This window comes from Nymphaea colorata, chromosome 2 (genome assembly GCF_008831285.2).
Source record: "Nymphaea colorata isolate Beijing-Zhang1983 chromosome 2, ASM883128v2, whole genome shotgun sequence".
Taxonomy (NCBI): domain Eukaryota; kingdom Viridiplantae; phylum Streptophyta; class Magnoliopsida; order Nymphaeales; family Nymphaeaceae; genus Nymphaea; species Nymphaea colorata.
The window spans coordinates 20981895-21005746 of NC_045139.1; the positions used below are offsets into that span (position 1 = coordinate 20981895).

At 37.2% G+C, this 23852-nt stretch overlaps 1 protein-coding gene across 2 annotated transcripts; it reads right to left on the reverse strand.

Moving 5' to 3' along the window:
* Window positions 1-1110: 1110 nt before the first annotated feature.
* LOC116247159 (uncharacterized) lies at window positions 1111-22025 on the reverse strand. Of its 2 annotated transcripts, none has more exons than XM_031619156.2 (5): window positions 21761-22025; window positions 21550-21605; window positions 17751-17949; window positions 1531-1925; window positions 1111-1159 (listed from the first exon to the last, which is right to left on the reverse strand). In XM_031619156.2, exons 1-5 carry the CDS (start codon window positions 21941-21943, stop codon window positions 1126-1128), a joined length of 867 nt encoding a protein of 288 aa, XP_031475016.1. In that variant the 5' UTR covers window positions 21944-22025; the 3' UTR covers window positions 1111-1125. The 2 variants fall into 2 exon arrangements, with proteins under 2 accessions (XP_031475016.1, XP_031475015.1); XM_031619155.2 differs by lacking the exon at window positions 1111-1159 and adding an exon at window positions 1202-1316.
* Between the last annotated feature and the right edge of the window lie 1827 nt (window positions 22026-23852).

Sequence of the window (23852 nt, forward strand, 5' to 3'; positions counted from 1 at the left end):
TAGTAATGGTGCATTTTTCAACTTAGGTACCATGAGAATCAAACTAGAAACATGCCTTCTTTACATGCCCTAGCCCATCCACCCATATCTCATTCGTTGCAAGATTTTGAAGAAGATTTAGACCTTTTTTGAAGGACAGCTTGAGGCTAATCTGAAAATGGTTCCATTCTTAGTCATTGGGTTCGTGTGCAAACACAGTAATAGAATTTGCCATGGAGGAGAAAAGCTTCCTTTCCAAGACCATATGTTCTTCTTTGCAAAATGTAAGTTTGGTTTGGCTAATGGGGTAAATTCATAAGACACCATAAATGAATCTGCCAAATCTGCTCCATTTATTGGAGCAGCTTCATAGGACAACAACAATATGTTACTGTTGTCAAACACCCCTTAGAAATGATTGGACTTGTTAGCTCTTGCTTGGTGAAGATTGACGAAGGATATGAAGAAGCTCATCTCATCTCAACGACTTCAATTCCAAGAGTCTTTGTCGCTCTTTGTCGCTAATTGTAGCCCTACCACTGAAGTGGTGTCCTTACCTCAACCCATGTTTTAGGCTTTTCTGAAGATTAGAGATTCTTTTTGCCAACACGGAGTTTCCTCCTCTCGGGGTTTTGAAACATTTCTGCAACTCCATTCTTTGTGCAATAACAGATAGGCGACCTCCTACCAGGGACGCCGAAGAAGTCATTTTAAATGAAAACTGAGTGACATTCTTCAAAACCATAGGGAAACAAGCCTACCACATGAAATTCATACTTGAGCCGAAATGTTTTGGTTTGATCGATAATAGGTAAGGTAAGTTCAATTAGCATCAAGTCTCGTTTGAAGTGGTTTCTTCAAAATAAACAAGAACAGATATGTACATGATTTCTTTATTACTGAATTAATATGTAAAATATACGAAAGGCTAAGGCGTTTAAAGAAAAGAACACAAAACTCAAAAAGATTTAAATTAGCGGTATGCTAACCCAAAAACTATGAACTAATTTCATACTTCAAACAAGGTTAGACTTCTTTGCAGGGTAGCTGATGCTGCACTTAAGCTAAGTGATATACATTCCAAAGTTTGAAACGTCGCCATAAAATTAAATCCAGAGGCATCCCTTAAGCAAGCTAGTTGTTTGTTCAGGCCCCAAAAACATTACGTGTGTTCAGGTGCCTGAAATTATGAAAAATGACCCGGATAAGAAAAATAAAAATCCCATCTACAAGGACAAAATGTAAAAACGGAAAGCCATTTCCCCATTTTGCCCTCATGAGGGAGCAATGTGATGCATCATGAAGGTGTCAAACGGACTGCTGTGGTGTCTTCGACCCTGAACACACACCAAGGCTTTGGTAACAGGAATGTTGTATTCTTTGGAATGAAGGGAATCAAACATTTTATAGTGTCAAATTTGTTATTTGGCAATTAAACATGCTCAAAGAGATTTTTCCCTTTCAACTATGAGAAAATAAAGAGGTAGAATCTAATGCTACTTATTATCACATTTTGCACATTTTACAATATTGAAGCACAAAGACGGCTACCTTTTTCTGTTTGCCGAAATGCCAGATTTCCTTTGCTGCTGAATCGACCGTGGAATAAAGGCAAGACCACGTGAATGGCGGCGGCCAAAACTAACATTCGAAGGGGATGAAGCATCAGCAGTGCTTAATCTTGAGACTGCACTTGCAAGCTCAGCGACATTTCCTTCCATTTCCATGTCCACCACTGCAGACTCGCTTTTTGCATGATCACTTGTGGTGTCTGATTCAATCTTCTTTGCTGCCCGTCGATGATGGTGCTGGCGTTGCTGCTTCGACAGGTGCTTCTTCTTAAGGAACTCAAAGGACGTTGGGAATTTATGCTTGTCGATGAGGTGCTGCTGCCGGCTTTGGTAAGTTTTGAGCTTCACACCACAGCCTTCAACCAGACATTCATACTGTTGCAGAACAAACCATAGTTCAGGTACAAATTATGCACAGGAGCAGCTGTTTGGGTGCAGAAATTATGCTTAAAATCTTCAATAGAGGTACAGTAATTCAGATGAATACAAATTGTAGTTTCAATATCCATAAATAGATTCAGGCCTATATTCATAAACAGAGTCAGGCCTGAGGAAGGAACTTGTCATTTGATTAAAGCACATAACTCATGCCCATTGGACTAGGACCAGATTATGTAATTACAAGCCAGTAAAGAATTCAAGACATAGTTAATACACAAAACTAAATGTTGGTTTCAAGAAATGGCAACTCTTGCTAAGGAGAACGTAATGAACAGCTTACAAAGCATCAACAATGATTCTTAAACATAAACCATCGTTCTTCGCCAATAAAAAAAGCAGGTTAATGCTACCATGCCGTGACATAACATGGATGCTAGAAGCAAAACTTATTCTAGTAGAGAACTATTACACTGAAGTTCATAGACAAGAATGAGAACAGACGACATGCATCTCATTAAATATATGCCAGCAAGGAAAGCAACCAGATAGGAAGCAAAAAGAGAAGGGGCTAATGTCCCAATCCTAGACAATACAACAAGTGCAAGTACTAAAATGCCTATAGATGGATTAAATTAAACAACATTGTGCTAGTAGTTATGCTAGAAGTACCAAGACCTGGTTAATGCACGAATTTGCTAATGAAATTTCCAACAAATACATGTTAACTGAAAGCAAGCATATAAATAATTAAAGAATAATATGTAATGCACTGTTCTGTTTTCTTTGCTAATATCACTCCTGTTTTATTTTCATCAGGGATGATTCTCTAGTCTCCTAGTGACCCATGTTAACCTTCATAAACTTTCAGTATGTTGCTTATATAACAAGTTTTTTCACATTTTCTTGCAAATATTAACAACCATAAAGCATGTTCCCGTTAGCAGGACAATGGAAGTTGCACCTATTAATGGCAGGTTATGACCACTGGCTGCAAGCTCTTCCTTATTATGCATCACATTTTAACTTGTAAAGCCTTCATCTTTTGAAGGCTTCCCCAAATGTGCCGGTATTCACAAGGCAGTAATGAGTTACAATCAATATGATGTAACATGATAATTTTAGTCACCAGGCCATATCGTTCAAGGTAAAAACCTCAAAACAGAAACAGGTAAGGCCCCAACTTAGAACAATTTCTCATCAAGAGGCAAGCGTTATGTGAAAAACGAAGTGAAGCATAAGCTGTGTATCGTCTTCATTCTTCGGGATGTTCTGCTCCCATATAAGAACTAAAACATAACCTACAATCACAAAATTGAATAAAGTAGCGAAGATCAAGCCATTCCCTAATTAACAGGAAACTGTCAAAAAATGTGGCAAACTAGGAGATAAAGGAACTTGTACTATAACAAGTGATACCGATGACTTGGGACTCAACTCGACTCGTTCGTTCTTGACTCGTGACTTGGGCGGGGCTTCGTTAACTATTATTTTAAAAGAAAAACAATATATAAAAATTGTCATTTAAATATAAAAAAGTTGTAAAATGACTTCAATACATGCATAATTCATACCATCAAGCTATAACTAAGTTACATTACCTCTTTTGATAACAAGAAATTGATAATAAGGTCTATAAGAACTCAAACATAACCTACAATCACAAAATTGAATAAAGTAGCGAAGATCAAGCCATTCCCTGATTAACAGGAAACTGTCAAAAAATGTGGCAAACTAGGAGATAAAGGAACTTGTACTATAACAAGTGATACCGATGACTTGGGACTCGTCTCGACTCGTTCGTTCTTGACTCGTGACTTGGGCGGTGCTTTGTTAACTATTATTTTAAAAGAAAAGCAATATATAAAAATTGTCATTTAAATATAAAAAAGTTGTAAAATGACTTCAATACATGCATAATTCATACCATCAAGCTATAACTAAGTTACATTATCTCTTTTGATAACAAGAAATTGATAATAAGGTCTATAATTGCATTTTTCAAAGAAAACTGTATGGCAAGAAACAATATATCAACAAAAAACAAGTCAATAAAAATCAAACACTAAGATTAACACATTCAATATTTACAACTATCTAATGGTTAACAAATCCGATATACATGTTAATGTGATATAAAACTAAAATCCAAAAGTAAAGCGTCCCATGTTCTAAAACTTAATACACCGTACAAGAAGTTAAACCTAATTAATTTTACCTTTTCATTTGTAATATATAAAGTTAATAAATGAACAATAATTCTGAATTCTTATATTTCGACAAGTTAGAAGATTTATGTCAAAATTTAAGTAATTAATAAACAAATGACCATGTTAATTACAAAATACAATATTTATCACTGGACTACACCAAATCAAATGACTTTTAGCCAAGTCAAACAGAGTTTCAGCCGAGTCATGACCAAGTCATGCCGAGTTTGACAAAAACCGAGTCGCCTGACTTGACGAGGTTTTAAACACTGTGTGATGGTGCCATCACTTATAAAGTGACCAGAAAATCTAACTTTTAGTTATTACCACAGACACACTATTAGCTACCGGGTCCTAGGTTTCAGGTCGGATCCACGGGACTGACCTGGTAACAACTATAAAGGGAGTCGGCTGTTGTAATTAGGGGCAGCACGTCCATTAGAAGGCCATTCTTCTGGGAGGAAGGAACCCTAATCTGGGATAAGGGTTTGAGTGGGTGAGTTTGAGGAGTTTACTAGTGTGCTGTATCTTCTTGTATCCAACATTGTTAGCTGGAGGCTAACACACACATTCTACCATCGACGCCACTTTCCATGCTAAAGAGCTTTTACAATCCTTTGCTCATCCCACGAGTTATAAGCTAATGCTACAAAAGGAACAGAAGACGGCTGGAAACTGAAATTAAAGCTGCAGACTGTTGATAAATTTCTAGATTTCCTCTTCTTCTTGACTTAGCTATTTATGTATCTAATTGGGGTGCATCTACTTTAGAATTTCAAGGAAAGTGTTCTTGAATAATGCTTGTGCCTTTCTGCTTTAAAACTATTTTTCTACATTTCTTTTGTCTGTTAATTTGTCATATCATATTATTGTTATTGTTGACTTGTCTACTCACCTTTTTTGCTTTTCAGGTGAAACGACATGAACATAATGCCCTTCCAGAAAACCATTCAATCCAAAATCAGACATTTGAAAATTTATGTGAATAATTTGGCATATATGTGTGTGTATATTATAGAGTGCATATATATATATATATATATATATATTCCTTGTATTTTTCTTTCTTGTACTTTTTCATTTGATATGTATTTTATTCTTTCCCTCTTTTTAGCTCTAGTCAAGCATAAGCCTTGACTGTGCTGCTCGGCTGGCTGTTGGCCAGCCGAGCACCACCTGAGAGGCTTATGTTTATCACTTTATCTAAACCTATTCTTCTTACTTAAATTTTTATTATTGTTTATGTGCCTCCGAGTACTTGAGTGAGCCTTTGTGCTGTGTGATTTTTTTATTTGAAGAGTATTGTCAATTTGTGTATATGGCTTGGGAGTGTCTGAATGAAGCCATTTATAAAGAACACATTTACCTCATACTCCCTGCAAATTCCTATAAAATAATAGTCACAAATATCAGCAAGATCTTCAAAATTATTGTGACAAAAGTGGCAAAACATGCGAAACAAAAAAATGGAAATTTATCATAATATTTGAAAATATCACCAAAATGGAAATATCACAATAATTTTGGCACACAAAGCAAGTCCTCAGACAGTCCTCTACATCCTCGACTAATCGAGGCCAATGCTAGTGCCCTGACTCCATAGATATCTCCATCTTAGCTCTTTTGTGATCAAGCTTTCTATCCACCTTGTTGATTGATTGGTAGCATCTGACCAAGAGCTTGCCCTGATCCCCTTCTAAAGTTGCATGGTTAATGCCACCTCATTTGCCTCCTTTAAACACAAAATCCAATCGGCATTTAATGAATTGAATGACTCTTAAGTTCTAAAAGGAAAGAAAGAAAGGAATCAATACAAAAAGGAAAGGTTATTCAGAAAAAAACATTATTAAAAACCAATTAGTTTTAACATATTTTAAAATTTCTTTGAGTTTTTAATCTTTTAATATTTTTTGTGAAATTCTATCCATGTTATTGTAATAAAATTAGCAGAAAACTCATATCTTCATAATTTTCTCTATTATATATATATATATATATATATATATATATATATATATATATATATATATTTTTTTTTTTTTTTTTTTTTTTTTTTTTTGAGTTCCTGAGATTTCCCTAATAAAAGAAAAATTTCCGATTAATACCCTAGAAAAGCCTTGCCAATCAAAACTAAAATCATAATTTTGACCTGTCACATGAGTGCAGGGTGTGACCGACAGAATTTTAAAAAAAAAATTGGCTGCAGGCATTGCAGGGCTTATATATATATATATATATATATATATATATATATATATAATGTCTACATTCGTTTTTGTTGTAAATTTTTATTTTAAGGTTACTTTAGTCCATTCTAAAATTTTAGATTCAAATAAGTAAAGTTTTTATGTTTAAAACATGTAGCTTGTCATCCTTTTTAAGGACTGACAAGGGACAGGTGTCTGCTCATCTTCTAAAAAGGATGACTAGCCTTTCAAGGACAGACCAGCTGGTCATCCATTCTTTTTTAAAGTACAAAACGGAGAGAAAGGGTAAGAAAGGAAGAGAAAGGGTGTTAAAGGCAAAAGGAGGAGAAGGAGGAGTAAAAAATAGAGGGAAAATGGAAAAAAAAGAAAAGGAAAAAGGGAGAGTTAGGTGCACCAAAAGAAGACGATTTTGGCCAGGTGTGGCTGACCACACCCAATGCGCAATTGACCACGCCTGGGTGCGTGTTAGAGCCACACCCGCAGCCACACCCACACCTTCATCGGGTCGCATGGGTGCAACGCTCAAAATGAAGAATCCATGAGACTTAGTTTTTTACTATGCTTAAAATATTTTGCAGCATATGATTTAAGGAATTGCACATAAACACACATTAATCATTAATGTGCATAAGTAACACACGCATCAGCACACAGTTACAGATCCAGATGCATGCACATGTGTGTTAAACTATGATACACGGGTACGGCTTTGAGGGTGGAGTACCCATCCAGTACCGGTACGACACCGGTACCGGTACGGGTACGGGCTTGGGTACGGGATGGTGCGGGCGTTGACCGTACCGGGTACAGTCAACATACCGAAGGCTGTATCCGTCCATTTTTGGATACGGTCAAAGTTGACCGAGTCTATAGTTGTCCGATTTTAATTAAAATGCTTTTTCTATTTTAACTTTTAAAGAATGAATTTAACGTTAATTTGTTCGAACCCTACCTTTTACGTTTCATTTCTGTCGTTCCACTTCCATCTTCACCCGACGAACGACAGGTGACGGCGAAGGCAAGTGGCGTCCGGCGACGGTATTAGCCTTTTTTTCATCATTTTCTCCATTTCTATCGAGTTTCTGAAACACGGTGGTCGTGCGTGGCCGACAAACGGTGCTTTTCTTGGCTGAGCCTTCCATCGTCGCTGTTTTCCATCACTCGCCCCATCTTGCCGCCGCCGGTCTGCCGCTGCTACTATTCCAAAAAGAAAGAGGGAAAGGGAGGGAAGAGCTAGGGCATCTTGCCGCCACCGGTCTGCCGCTGTTACTCTCCAAGAAAGAAAGAAGGAAAGGAAGGGAAGAGCAGAGCTAGGGCATCTTGCTGCCGCCGGTCTGCTGCTGCTACTCTTCGAAAAAGAAAGAGGGAAAAGGAGGGAAGAGTTAGGGTTTTCAAGAGAGATTCGGGTTTTTTGCCCACCGGCCCCAAATGGACCTTTGAATATAAGTAATTAGAACTCAGATTTTAATGGATCAAGTTCTGGTTCTAATAAGAGTCGGACTCACAAACATAGAACAGATCGGAGCATGCTATCTAAATGAAGTCATATTAAGGCAACTTCAGATTTTAACAATAGATCCAATCTTGGCCTAAAACTCGAGCATCATTGTCTAAAAACCAGATCTCAGATATATTTTTAGATAAGAGCACCAAATGAGTTGGATCTTATATATATATGTGTGTGAAGATGTTATACCGGTCTGAATATATATTTTTTGATATATGTATATATATATATATATGTGTGTGTGTGTGTGTGTGTGTGTGTGTGTGTGTGTACGGCCGTGCCCTCGTACCTAAGTTTTTTGAAAGTAGTCTGTACCCGTACCCATGTGACATAGGTGTTAAACAATAAGGTTTTCGGATCCTTCATCTGGATCCAAAATCCAGCACGTTGAAGAAAAGTCTCTTAGGATTCCACATTCTTGTAAATTGTGTTAAGATATTTAATATCCTTGTAATATGTGAAGAGTCTCTTAGGATTCTACGTTCTTGTAAACTGTGTTAAGGTATTTAATGTCCTTGTAATATGTGAAGAGTCTCTTAGGATTCTACGTTCTTGTAAACTGTGTTAAGGTATTTAATGTCCTTGTAATATGTGAAGAGTCTCTTAGGATTCTATGATTGAAGACTCTTAGAATTCTGGAATTGAAATTATAAATAGGGGCCAAGCAGACCATCCTGGTCACAGCTTCTTCTCATCAGCTTCTTCTTGTTTTCATTTTTTCTCTCTATCTTTCTGCGTGAATGTTGTTTTCTGGTTTCAAATATTGGTGCTAGATTTCTGTCATGGTATCAGAGCTAGGTTACGTTATCTCTACCTAACAAAATGCCCCAACAGGTTTGATCTGGTTAGAACTCTTTTCTCATCTTGTCTTTATCCTGATTTTACTTTTCTTTTGCGTAATTCTTGTTCCTTTTTCTTCTTGCTTAACAAAGGACACATCTTGTTATATCGTGCCTTCTTTCCCTCTCATCTTCTATCTGCATACCCTTCCTTTCTGTTGTCATGGAAAACCTTTCGCATTCTGGTATGTCCTCAAATTTTCTTCCTCACCTTTTACCGAAAAACTCAACCATGAGAATTATCTAACCACGAAAAGGCAGATCATGCCTTTTATAAGAAGTCAAGGCCTTTTTGGACATCTCGATGGTTCAACAAGGGTTCCACCAATGTCTGTTCTGCATGAAATAGAGAATGAGGCAGGAGCGGTCATTGTTGTTCAAGAAGATAGCAACCCTCAACATGTTGTGTGGATGAGACGTGACCAAAGTCTGGTTGCATATATTTTGTCTACTCTATCTCAACAAGTGTTACTTTCAGTTTCTGATGACTGTATTGCAGAAGAATTATGGGAAACCCTAAGTGATACATTTTCCCAAATATCAGAAACTCGGATTATGTACTTAAAAAAAGAATTTCAGAATTTGAACAAAGGTTCGACATCTATCATGGATTATTTGGGGCGTAATAAGGCTGTCGCAAACCAACTTGCTGCCTCAGGGAATAACATTTCTGATAAAAAGAAGGTGCAACAAACTTTAAGTGGACTTGAGCATGATTATCATTTTTTATTACAGCTCTTGAGGTCCTTCCTGTTCTGCCTTCCTTCAACGAATTACAAGGTAAACTTCTCCAACACGAAATGAATATGAAAAGAGTCATTGAAAGGACTGATCAAGGGAACTCCCAAAATGTGTTGGCCATAAATGTAAAATTTGGTCAAAACCATGGGAACTCTAATCAAGGTGGTCGCGGCATTCTACCGACACCAAATAACTAAAGTATGTCATTTGAATACTTCAAGAAGGATACCAGTTTGTTTTCAATATAACAAGAAAAGGCACATGAAGGCACAACGCTGGTTTAATCCTCAAAATAAAAACAAAGGGGTAAGAGTGTAAGACATGATTACAAACAAGGAGGACAAAATTCTAAATCCACCGACGAAGATATGCAGCAGCTATTGATGGCCGCTTTCTCAAAAATGACTACAAAGCAAAATGAACGAGGAGAATGGTTCTTAGATTCAGGTGCAGCTGCTCATATGACAGGAAACTGCAGGTAAATTGACTAACTTATCCCCTCATTATGGTATAAATTGCATTATAACGGGTGATGGAAAATCTCATCCCATTACACACATTGGAAATGCACATATTCCATTGTCATCTTCCTCTCTATCAGTGTCTAATGTTGTTCTTGCTCCCAACATCAAAAAGAACATCATATCCATTTCTAAACTCATTGATGATACAAACTCTTCTATTGAATTCACACCTTCTTCTGTCTATGTCAAAGACCTCCAAACGAAGAAAATGTTCGCTAAAGGGGAGTGTCAAGAGAATATGTATGTCTTCAAGGAATGTCTACTAAGGATTCGTCCACCTTTGGTATAGGATTGAAGACATTTTCTCTTTCTCATAATGCGTCACCAACTTCAAGTTCTTGCCATTTCCAATCAAAAGTATGGGGCTCTAACCAATTTTTGGAGTCTGATCTGTGGCATAATCGACTGGGACACTGTGGTCGACATTTTATTGAAAAACTTGTCACATATAGCCTCATTCCAAGATCAAGCTTACCTCTTACTTCAAGTGTCAAAAAATGTTCAAGTTGTGAACTTTGTAAGAGTCATGTTTTACCTTTCCATAATATAAATCAAAGGGCTTCCAAACCTTTTGAAATTATTTTTTCTGATGTTTGGGCGCACCTATTGATTCCATGTCTAGTTCACGATATTATGTTTTATTTATTGACTTACTCACATTTCACCTGGATTTACTTCATGAAACACAAATCAGAAGCACTCTACATATTTCGAAACTTCTATGCCATGATTCAAACCAAATTTTCATACAATGTGGTGCATTTTCAATGTGATGGTGGGGGAGAATATTCCTCACTTGATTTTATTGAATTTCTACGTGAAAAAGGGATAACTAGACAAATCTCCTGCCCTTACACACCACAACAAAATGGTGTAGTTGAGCGAAAACATCACCATATAGTTGAAATCGCCATGAGCATGATGCATGATACTAATGTGCCTATTTTCTTATGGACTAAAGCCTTCCATACAGTATACATAATAAATTGTTTGCCTATAACACTCTTGATGTCTAAATCGCCATATTTCACACTCTTATGCAAACAACCTGATTATAAGAAATTGAAGGTTTTTGGCTGTGTATACTATGTTTACGTTGATGCTGCCTTGAGGAACAAGTTTCAAGACAAAACTATTCAATGTAGATTCGTTGGATATGCTGATGAATATAAAGGCTTTTGATGTTATGATCCAACAACTAACCGTATCAAGACTTCAAGAAATGTTACTTTTGATGAACATAGTTTTTGATGACACTAATGAAATGCCTATGACCATTGAATCTTATGATCCTTGGACCAGTACACAGTTATTCAATGCAGATCCTATTTCAGAAAATAATGTGCCTCAATGTGAAGATCGAGAGAGATCAATACAGTCATCGAATGTGACCCAAAGTGAAAATCAAGAGGATCCAACACAGTCATCAAGTCATCATGAAAGTAATAATGAAGAACAGAGCAACAATTCACATCGGTATTCGGGTCTTATCTACAGTCGACGACTAACGAACAGAGATGCTCACAGTGAAGAAGACATCATGCCCCACCTTAGAAGCTCCCAACGCATTCGCCATCCTATTCACAGGTGGGTTAGCTATGATTCTTTATCACTTGATTTTCAATTATTCGTGGCAAAAGTCGGCAAGGGAGGAAGAACCTACGTCATTTGATCAAACATCAAAATCACATCATTGGAGAAAGGCTATGAGAAGAAATAGATGCCTTGCATGAATGTGGAACATGGGAGATCGTTCCAAGGCCACATGGAAAGAACGTAATGGGCTCCAGTGGGTACACAAAATCAAATACAAACCTGACGGCAGCATAGAAAGACACAAAGCAAGGTTACTAGCAAAAGGGTTTACTCAACAGTTTGGGCATGATTATGATGAGACGTTCAGTTTCGTAATCAAAATGGGAACCATTCGCGTAATTATATCCCTTAAAATATGGGTGGAAGCTAAATCAATTAGACGTTAAAAATGTCTTCCTTCAAGGTAACTTGAAGGAAAAAGTTTTCATGGAGCAACCTCTTGGCTTTGTTGAAAAGGATTCTAGCGAATGGGTTTGCAAACTGAAAAAATCTCTATATAGACTTAAGCAAGCATCACGGTCATGGTTTGATAGTTTTTCAAACAAAATTAGGGAATACGAATTTCGAAACAGTCCTCTCAACCAATGTTATCACTGCCGTATCGTATCGTGTATCGGTCGGGCCGACCTATATGTCGTATCGTAACGTATCGTAAATGTATCGTAACGTATTGTAAAATTAATTTTTTAATTTGTAAAAAATATTAAAAAATTATAAAAAATAGAATAAAAATCAGAAAAATTCTAAAAAAATTCGAAAAAACTAGTAAAAATCAGAAAAATTCAAGAAAAATGTATTTAAAGGAACATTCATCATTCATGTATATGAAGTATGACCTATGAAGTATGCATATGAACAAGACATTACAAAATAAGAAATCAAACATTCAAAAAACAAAATAACATACTAAGCAACCTAAGAGGCTAAGCGTATTCAATTACATCACAATTCATAAGTTCAGAAGTCAAAACTCAAAACATATTGACATAGTTTTCAAAACTCAAAACAAAAAGCATCGTCAATCGTCATTTGCATCATCATCTTCATTCTTTATCATCATCTTCATTTTCTTCATTAACTGCTTCTTCTATCCCCTCTGTTGCAAATGGAATGTCACCAACATCCCATTGCTGCCCCCCAGCCTCTCATTCATCAATAATCTCTGCTGCTCCTTCAACGTTCAAAAAATCAAGATCGTCCTCATCAAGTATTGCAGATGGTTCTTCTTCAACCCAAGAATCTAATATATCAAAATGGTCAATGAAGATAGGATCATATTGATTGTGATGCTTCCTCATAGATGTTGTTTGTAGTTGCCTAACAAGAGAAAAATTTAACAAATTGTTAGAGATTAAAATATATATTAGAATTTGCTATTTTGTATAACAAATATTTACCTTTGTCTCAACTTCATATAATAACGAACGTAAACAAGGTCATTCAACCTTTTATGTTCCAACCTATTCCTCTTCTTACTGTGGATGTGTTGAAATACACTCCTATTTCTTTCACATCCAGTTGCACTACATGTTTGGCTTAGGATTCTAATTGCAAGCTTCCTTAATTCTGGGCAATCAGGCCCAAACCTTTCCCACCACAAATCTAATAACAGATGGAAAGTAAAAATGTTGTCAGAATAAATATGTGAGAAGGTAGAATAAAAGCTAAACAACAAAAAAAAAAGTATAAAGTCTCTTTTTCCAATACTTGGACGCATAGTTGTCCTGCATCTAACTGTTGTGTCTCTCGCCATGGTACCAAAAGCCGTATCATATTTGTTGATCGACATATGGATAGCGTCTTGTTCTTTACTATCACTTACTAATACATCAATACAATCCAACATGCCATACTCGACCTCTCTGTCCTTCTTAAAAGTGGGAAGATATCTAATAGCAGGATTTAGGTAGTAGGCTGCTGCATGAAGTGGGCGATGAAGTTGTCCAGACCACCTTTCATCTATAATCTTCCATATAGGCATGTACAACTTCTTTTTCCCCTTCATATTATCTCTAATGGCCTCCTTGGCTCTGTCCATAGACTCATATAAATATCCAATAGAAGGTCTATCTTCACTATCAACTAATCTGAGGACTTTCACTAGAAGTACATAAATCTTCAATAAGTGCACACATGATTCCCAAAAGTCAGCATCGAAGATGGTATCCACAACTGTCGTAGCCTTTCTTTTATAGGCATGTGGATATGCAGCCCAATCATCACTTGAAAACATTTGCCTGAGAGAAGTTCTTTGCTTGACTATACCCTGCACAGTCAAAACATTTGTAGCAAACTGTGTTTGTGCAGGTCGAATCAATTCAGCCCCATTTGTGAATTTCCTCATCAAATTCAAGACATAAGCATGATTATAAATAAACTTCGTAATTTCTTGGCATCTATGAACTGTCAACTTCATATCATCTCTTTCACCAAGATCCTGAAGCATAAGATTTACACAGTGAGCAGCACATGGGCTCCAATAAAATGTCCCATATCGTGCTCCTAACATTTCACCTGTAGTTTTATAATTTGCTGCATTATCAGTGATAAATTGTACGACATTTTCAAGCCCAACTTCTTCTACAACTTTATCAAAAACCCCAAACAACACATCAGCAGTCTTAGGAGTATCAAACAAATCAACAGATTTTAAGAACATAGTACCAAGAGGGCAATATACAAAGAAGTTTACCAATGTTCTGTTCTTGATGTCTGTCCAACCATCTACCATTACACTGCATCCTGTAGCTTTCCAGCTCAATTTTAGTTCATCACAATATATCTTCACATCTCTAACTATATTGTTGAGAATTTTACCTCGCAATTTATGAAAAGAGGGCATTTTATACCCTCGCTCTGCACTAGCAATCGCATCTGCTATAGGCTGATAATGATAAGAGTTTGCTGCATTGACGAGAATGGATGCATCATAGAACCACCTTCCTATGGTTTCATCTGCTGCTTCAATAATATCCTTTGGTTGCATGGCTATACGAATCTCAGGCTGAGCACTAGCAACAGTATAATTGGGAAAAAAATTCTTGATCAAACCAGACATATTGCTCGACCTTATAGTAGGTACTCTACCACCACCAGTACGACCACTATGACTCCTGCCACGTCCTCGTGAAACTGAACTTATATTTGCACCTCTTCTTTTTCTGGTTGCAGTTGCAAAAGAACCACCTCCACGCATGATGCCTTTCCCTTTAGCTGTTCCCAAACTGACACCAACATTTTCTTCTTCAAGCTGAACATCTTCACCTTCACTTTCTTCCTCTTCATGTGGGTCCCCATATCCTTCCTCTACATCTTCCATTTCCTTTTCACTTGCCTTCACTGCATCAAGAAGCTCCTGACACTGGTGCTTTACATACGCTGGCAATGGGTTCTCTTGGGAGCCATTGCATTGAGCCACATCGCTGTGTGTACCAGCTATATGGTGTTTAAAGCGAGAGATCCCTCCTGATATGATTTGCTTACAATAATTGCACTTAACTCTTAATCTATCTTTGGGATTCACCCTTGTACACCACTGCCATGCAGGATCCGACATCATATCTTCACAAAACAAGTAAAAACATACAAATAAATGTAGGAAATAAGACAAACGAATGATTCAACGGTAAAAATGACTTATTTCTTACCTTCTTGGTGTTAAAAACCAAAAAACCCTCTTTTTCCAAGCTTCCCACCGTCCCAAGACTCCCCACAACGAGAAAGAAAGCTTCTTCACCGGCAAATCTTGATGCAATGGAGAAAATCTCTCCCTCCCACGTCTCTAGCAGCGTTGAGAAACAAGAAAAGAGAGAGAGAGGAGTGTCTGTTTCAAAATAAGATGCAAAAAAAGGGGCCCTCGAGCCCCTATTTTAATTTCACGCCCGTATCGTGCGATACGGGGGTGTATCGCACGTATCGCACGATACGTACGATACGCGTACGATACGTACGCGTATCATATTTAAACAGTGTATCGTATAGGTTTTCTTAACCTATACGATACGTATCGTACGATACGCATCCGTATCGTACGATACGGATAACATTGCTCTCAACCATTCCCTTTTTATTTTCAAGAAAGAAAATGCTATTACCATCCTCCTTATATATGTTGATGACATCATCATTACAAGGAGCTCAGAAAAACACTTTGATGAGATAAAGGGTCTGTTAATGAGAAACTTTAAGATGAATGATCTTGGAAGTCTGCGATATTTTCTTGGGGTTGAAATTGATAGGTAAGGAGATCATCTTACCTTGACACAACAAAAATATACTCTTGACCTATTGGACAGAACATGCATGATAGGTTGTAAACCTGCTGAAACACCGAGCGTTCTGAACCAAAGGATGAGTATAAATGATGGGGAAACATATAAAGACCCCACCAAATATCGCAGCATTGTTGGTGCTTTGCAATACTTAACATTTACCAGACCTGATATTACCTATGCGGTAAATCAAGTGTCTCAATTTATGCATGCACCAAGGGACATACATATGAATGCAGTTAAAAGGATACTATGGTATCTCAAGGGAACTGTTGGAGATGGATTAATGTATTGTAAAAGTGAAAATGAAGCTGTTGATCATGAATTAATCACATATACTGATGCTGATTGGGCTGGAGATCCAGACGAAAGAAGATCTATCTCTGGTTTTTGCATTTTTATAGGCAAAAATTTGATATCTTGGAGTAGTAGAAAACAAAGAGCAATTGCAAGATCAAGTACAGAAGCTGAATACAGATGTATGGCTACGGGGACGGTAGAAGTGACTTGGATTCAACACTTGCTAGAAGATATAGGAGAAAAAAATTAAAAGTTCAGTACTAATGTGTGACAAGCAAAGCGCTATCAACATTGTTTTCAATCCTATACAACATTTCTGAACAAAACACATTGAGATTGACCAGCATTTTATCAGGCAGAAGGTGGAGAATAAAGAGATAGAACCAGTCTTCGTTGGAACTAATGAACAAGCTGCTGACATATTTACTAAAGGATTGACAAAGTATCGTTTCTGGTTTTTGAAGAGCAAGTTGTTCATGGTTCAAAACCATGCACAGCTTGAGGGAGGGTGTTAAACAATAACGTTTTCGGATCCTTCATCTGGATCCAAAATCCAGCACGTTGAAGAAGAGTCTCTTAGGATTCCACATTCTTGTAAACTGTATTAAGATATTTAATGTCCTTGTAATATGTGAAGAGTCTCTTAGGATTCTACGATTGAAGACTCTTAGAATTCTGGATTGAAATTATAAATAGGGGCCGAGCAGACCATCTTGGTCACGGCTTCTTCTCCTGAGCTTCTTCTTGTTTTCATTCTTTCTCTCTATCTTCCTGCGTGAATGCTGTTTTTTGGTTTCAAATATTGGTGCTAGATTTCTATCAATGTGCACATGTCTGCATGTGTAACCCATAAACTTAGCCAAGAGTCACTTGAGTCTATTTTTCTTAAGATATATTAGAATTCTGCTTTTCTTTTTCCTTTTTCTGTCAAGGAGGAATCCTTCGAGAAGGAAGACTCTGGGTGAGCCCCAGTCCAAACCATATTATGAAGATATATTAGTTATACCAACTGAGCTAGGAAGAAGAAAGATCATCAGCTTGAAGAAGACTAATCCATTGTTCCACCAACCACAAATTTGATGCACAAAAAATCCATCTCCTAAACAAGACCAGCACACTGTCCAAGCTCATTAAGATTTAAGAGTGATGTGAGAATCAAACCTGAAGGGCTGAAGGTCACTTACTGTATATTTTATAATCAGGTGTAAAAGAAGAAAATAAAGCCCATACACATCAAAATCTGCAAATCTGGATCTGGAAATCTGCCCAAGCATAGAGTTCTAACACGTATCCTCACACACTAAGTACACAAAATGAGAACCTTTTCACATTCCATGTTAGTCGTATGAAATATTCAGATAAATGTAAGTCCAGTTGAAATGCCCCCACCCTTTTGAAGTATAAGTGGAGCACTTGGGATATGCTCAACACAGAGAAAAACATAGTGGTGTTCAAAGCCTAAACTCATTTCAGCAATTGATTTAATTGAACATGCACTATGAAGTCACATAACATACACATAATTTTGTAATCAATTGCATGCTATCTCCATTGCAATATCCAAAATCAACCATGTCTAACATATTAAAACTTAAAATTGCATGGATAAGTAAATATGATTATTTACCATGGGAAAACCACGAGCTACTTTAGCCTGGAAAAAGGAATCATGTGTTTCAGAAACATGTATACTCAGCAATCTTGATGTTGGATAAACTCTTCCACACACTGAGCATGACGCAGTGTGCCTGGCAAGGTAATGGTCTTCAAAGTCTTCCAAAGAATTCAATCTTGCACCACAGCCAACGATTGGACAGAACATACCCCTGTCATGCAAGTAAACCATCAAACTTGGAAAGTAAGCCCAAAACTTGTGCAGATATGTTCAGGCAAGGTGTAGATATCAAGCCTTGGATTCTGATAAATTCAAGTATTTCTTACTTCTAAAAGGACAATACTGATCATAGTCGAAACATGAAGTCTGCAGAATGACATGTCACATTCTTTCAACAACAGACACACGGAGGCTTTGACTTGGTTCATCAACCCATGGATCATGTGCCACGTGCTGTTATGCATGTTCCACAGGTTGGCAACTGCACAGAGATCCTAGAAAGGTAGCATTACTCTCTAATCTTGGTTTAGTGTCAAAAGGTGAAAGCTTGAAAACTTGGGCATCAGATTTGAACAGAAATAGCAGCTTCTAAATAGCTTGCCATGAAATGAATACCACCACATACACCTGCACCAAAATACGTACACCAGTGCAAGTACATATGTGTGTCCTATCAGAACATGAATGCCATTTTTCTCTGGGAGTATCTGCCCCAGTAGGCAGAATACCAGTGTCATCTTCTCAAAAGTATATTAATTTCTTGTAACAATATTAGGAGAAGATATTAAAAGTTTAAACCAACCAACTTCAGAGGACCGCCTCTCAAGGGAAAAGAAGTGATTTTTGCAGCCAAGTACCACCATTCCTAAGAGACACACTTTCAAGGAGCCACAGTGCCAGGGAACTGAAATAATCAGGATAGAAGGAGAAATGACAGTAAATTGGTCAGTGAATGGCTCTGCCAAAATACTTCTTATTCAGTTCATTAGCAATCATTCTCACTTTGAAAGGGAGAAAGAAACAGTCAAGTTAGTGAATCGTGAAAAAATGACCCCTGGAGCATCACAAGAGGAATCTTTGAAAGGTCACAAGAGTAATGTCTCAATGCAAACTTGTGATTCAAAGGTTACACCTAAAGCTTTCGTGGAATTGGGATTACCACTCGTTCATAAAACTCAATGTTCCAAATTATACACTAATATGCTTTTTCAACACTCACCACCACAAGTGATGATCCTAGATCAATTCTCAAGGTAGCCATTGGCTAGCTCCAATAACTCCTTTGGGAGGGTAGCTGCCGGCCTCCTTCAAGTTTTTACTTCATTTTCTAATCTCTGTTGCCTACAAATGAGTCTTTCACAGTTGTAAGGGTGCTGCTTTACTTTTAACGGGTTTGACTGTTATTTCACTAAAGCTTTTCTTTTAACATTGCCGTTCAGCACTTCGTACCTTTGTTAAGAACTTATTATTATATGTATAAATATAGTATGTATAAAAATATAGATGTACAGCCATACCCCCATACCCGTAACTATTGATCTTGGTCTGTACTTGTACCCGATCCTGCACCCATACCCATGTGACATAGGAATGGAGTTGTTTTCGCCCTTTCTTAGACAATTTCATTGGAGAACAGTATTGTCCTTCAGAGCTGCTGTTTTCCTAAGGTCCTGTATTGGTGCTGCTTTGTGATTGAAGTGATGCCTATTTCTTCAAAAATTGGCTGTTCTATTACTGAGAAAACAAGTAAGAAGAGCCAATCAAATAGCTTTACTATTAGCCTGCTGGTTAAAATTTCTGTTGCAAAGAAAACTATTACAGCCAATTCCCTTAACATCTTAATCTATAGAAGACTCCAAAAAATCCATGGATCCCGGAAGTTATGCTGCTCCATTCAATCTTGGAGGAACCAACTACATACTTTGGGCAAAGTGTCTCAAGATGTATCTAAAAGCAAACATCTTTGTGGTGAGACTTTAACAATAAACAGTCAACCACTAGTTTTTGTATTTTCTAGTTGAGACCTTGATTTCATGGAAATGCCAAAAGCAGCAAAAAGTCTCTATCTTTCACAAAGGCTGAGTACAGAGTCATGGCCTCAGCAACAATGAAAATTATTTGGCTATGGCAACTTTTCTGGATATGAGAACTGAAATTAAAAAACCTACTAAACTTTGCTGCGATGACAAAACCTTTATCTATATTGCCAGAAAATCACACTTTTTATGAACACGCTAAACACATAGAGATGGATTATCACTTTGTTCAAGAAAAATTTTTTGAGAAGAATATCAACTTACCATATGTGGCCTCAGAATTTTTTAGATTATTGACTTCTTTGAAAAGGTTCTTTTCTCTCTGGGGGGGTAGGGTGTTAGAATATACCTAGATCTTTTTATGTATACATATGTTTATGTGTATATACATCACTATAACAATCACGTTTTGTTCGACAGATATGACTCAGCTGGAAAAAGTCCATAAAATGCGTCTTTTGGAAAAAGACACCAGAAAATAAGAGAACGTGAAAAAAACTCATTTTTTTGCCTTTTTTACTGCACATGAGAATTTTTTTGAAAGTGTTCAGCCAGACCATTAGTTTCTATCTTCTAATTTCGATTTGTTCTGATAGCATATGCTATCAAAGGTATGTGTAGTAATGAAGATTAATTAGCAACAGATGTAATAAAGAAGAGAGAGATGATTATCCAGAAAATTAAGGGCAACAAAGAAGAGAAAGGCAACCCAACTTCTCCTCAATTAACGAAATTCTAATTCCATTGCATTAACTCCCTCACTAACTTAGCCTTTATATCATGCGGCTGAGTAAAGTCGGTCTAGCATAGTAGGACCAATAGAATTAATTACATTTTGACCCTACCCATGGCCATTATTTACTTTTAAGTTTTAACCTACTATTTCTCACGCACATCCTATTATCTTTATATATTCATTTTCACTGTCTCCTTATTAACTTTTTATTTATTTTACTTTTACCTAATTTTTAGAATTTTTTTAGTTTTTCTATTTTTTAAAATTTGCCGAGATTTTCTCGAAAAATACAATTTTTTTGTATTATGCGAAAGAAGAAGTATCCCGCTGTATAATACCCATAAATGATATAAGTGACAATGATACATATAGCCATTTTTGTAATTTCACACTTTTATACAATTTTTTTACCTATTTTTTTGTCTTTTCTTTTTTGTATTATTTTGTCTCAGCCACAGCCTGGTCGACCTTGATCTTTGACCAGTTGGAGCCGTTGTCTTCTTCTTCATTTTCTAATCTGTTTTGCTTATGAATAAGTGAATTTTCCATAGTTGTGAGCATGCTATTTATAACAGCTTCGAGTGTTATTTCAATAAAGGTCTCATTCTAATGTTGCCGTTTAGGCCTTAGTCCCTTTCTGAAGAACATGTGGCGGTTTTGAAACAGCTTTCTTTTCAGCCTGAGCTTCCCTGTGGTGTTGTACTGGTAAAACTTGGCGCTGGGGCTCACCTTTGTTTTAAAAAAAAAAAAAACATCTTATGCTCACATCTTGTATTCACATTTCAAAATGTGGCTCTCACTTTGAATGAAGTTCGGAAACTCTGAATTCCAAGAATGGAGAAAAAAGGAAAGGTAGTGCATGAAAGTACAGGAAAATAATGACAAAAAGTTGCATACTAAGCCAAAGGAAACGATAAAGCTGGAATTTCAAACCCTAATATCGCGTTTTGCGTGGAATTCGGTAGTACGTATTGGTTTGCATAGGCAAACAGAAAAAAAAAAAAAGAGAGAGAGAGAGAGAGAGAAACCAGGCGCTCACCGTTCATCAGTCCCTTCTAAAGCGCGTCCATCACCTTCGGCGAGATCCAGAGCAATCTGTAGCAAAAAAAAAACGGTTCAACAGAAAAATGCACAAAGTCATACAATCAAGGCCTAAAAGCAACAGCCGAACGACGCATAAATCTATCTAGAAACCCAAGCAACATGGGAAAAAAAATATCTAATCAAGAGAAAGAGATGAAGTGGATTGCCTGCTTCGCAAGCAGCTCTCTTTCTGCATCTCCAGAGGAGAAGAATGGGTGATCAGGAACATATCGCCTTCGGCAAGCGGCCCAATATGGAAACGCCAGTTCCCTCTTCGGCTCCTCTTTCTCCTTTTGTTCTTCTTCTTCTTCTTCACGCTCGACGATCGCCACGTCTTGCGGCTCTTCCATTCTAAAGAAGCCCGCTCTGTTCCTGATCCCGGCTGAACTGAACTGGGGCAAGATTCGAAATCTTGGCTTGCACCGGAAAATTCGAAATCCTGGCCCTTATATCTGGTGGATTCGGATGGAACATGTCCGTCAGCATTTGATCCGGTCCCGACCCGGAGCTCGGGGTCGACAACTAATGCTGTGGGGGCCTGAGAGGCTGGGACTCGTACACTCGACTGTCGTAAAAATCGATTGATTTAAGAGAATCATCTTAAACAAAAAAATGCAAAAAATACGAAAAAATAACATATTTTAAAATAATTTAAAAGCAATTAAAAGCTTACAATCAGTTGTATCTCCTTTTTCTCCTCAATAACATACATGATACAAAGTAACTTGGTCAACTATTAAAGGCGCATTTGATTCTTCCAAATTTGAAATTCATAGATCTCATGTGGATAGAACAAAAGATCCAACGTAAAATCTATGGTTCAGATCTTAAATCAACTTAAGATTCATGCTTAAGATCATTATTTTACTTATTTAAAGGAGAAAGAGTTGAATTTAAGAACGAAGGGGGGAGGATCTGATTTTGAATCCACGGTTTTCAGATCTTGAACGTCTTAAACCCGATGCCATCAAATGCCTCCTATAAGACCCACTTTAGACAGGAGCTAGGTTCACCTTCTCAGACCTTTTTTGGTGGATGCTACACAAAGGGAGTATGTTTTGAGTACCCTCAAAAAGAACGGAGAAATTTCCATATGACCCGATATCTCCGACAGGCCACACTATATATGTCAAACCCAAACAGCGTTTTCCTCTCCAGGGCTCCAAGAAAGGACTTTTGGAACATCTTTGGGCATTATGCCAAAAAAAGATAGGACAAGTTATTATACAACTTCATTTTGATGTGGAAACGTAATACTGGGTTTATTGTGCTTTATAATATCTATGTTTATCATATGTTATCCAAGGATTCGAAGTCTCATGTAGTAATAGAGAGTGAAAAAAGGAAAAATCTTTAAGGAGATGTTGAGGCTAGAAAATTAATAAGTTTCTCTTCCATGACAACTCACAACTAACTTTTGCATGCAAAATGTAATAAGAAGTAAATGGGACGGCAAAGCATAAAGTTGGAGTCAGTTTGATCGATGGACACTGCTAAAAAACAGAGCGTTTTGTATCAAGTGTTTCACGATAAGATTTGGACGGGATAGAGAGAACGCAGTAAATGGGGAGCACTTTATCACAATAGCGACTTCAACTTGACTCACTTTTAGATCTTGGTGAGAGTGAGTGGGTGCGCTTGTGGAGTGAGTGCATGCTTGCATTCATGAATAAACTATATGTTCATTCATACTTGTCTCTGTTTCTCTCCATGCACAATTTAATTAGATCTCAAGGGGCATAGTATTCCTTAGAGAAAGTTTTAAAAACGCATCAAAATTTCTAAAATTTTCAAACTTAGCCCATGTCTTGAGGACAACTGCAAGGGCATTGGCTTGAACTATACAAGAAATTTCAATAAATTTGAGGGATTTATGTACAAAAATTAATGTTGGTCTTGAAAATTGAGCACTTGTAAAGATCTAGCATGAGATGCCATAAGAAAAAGCCCATGTGACCCAAAAGACCTTGGCAAGATGCTATTAAAAGCTATCAAACAAAATGAGTTGAGCGATGAGCTCGGGGTGAATGTAGTTGTTTCTCTGGTTCGAAGCTTTGCAAGCGTGGGTGGGCATATGACCTATGCTTACGCCGTGAAGAGAAAAAGCGATCCATGAACATTTTGCTCATATTAAGTCTCCTAAAGCCTTCTGAATTCGAGTTCGAGGAGTGTTTCATACTTAGTACCTTAAGGCCAACTGGTTTGGGAGTTTTCAGCCCAAAGCTCGCTACAAGGGTTCAGAAGAAAGCCCGATAGACT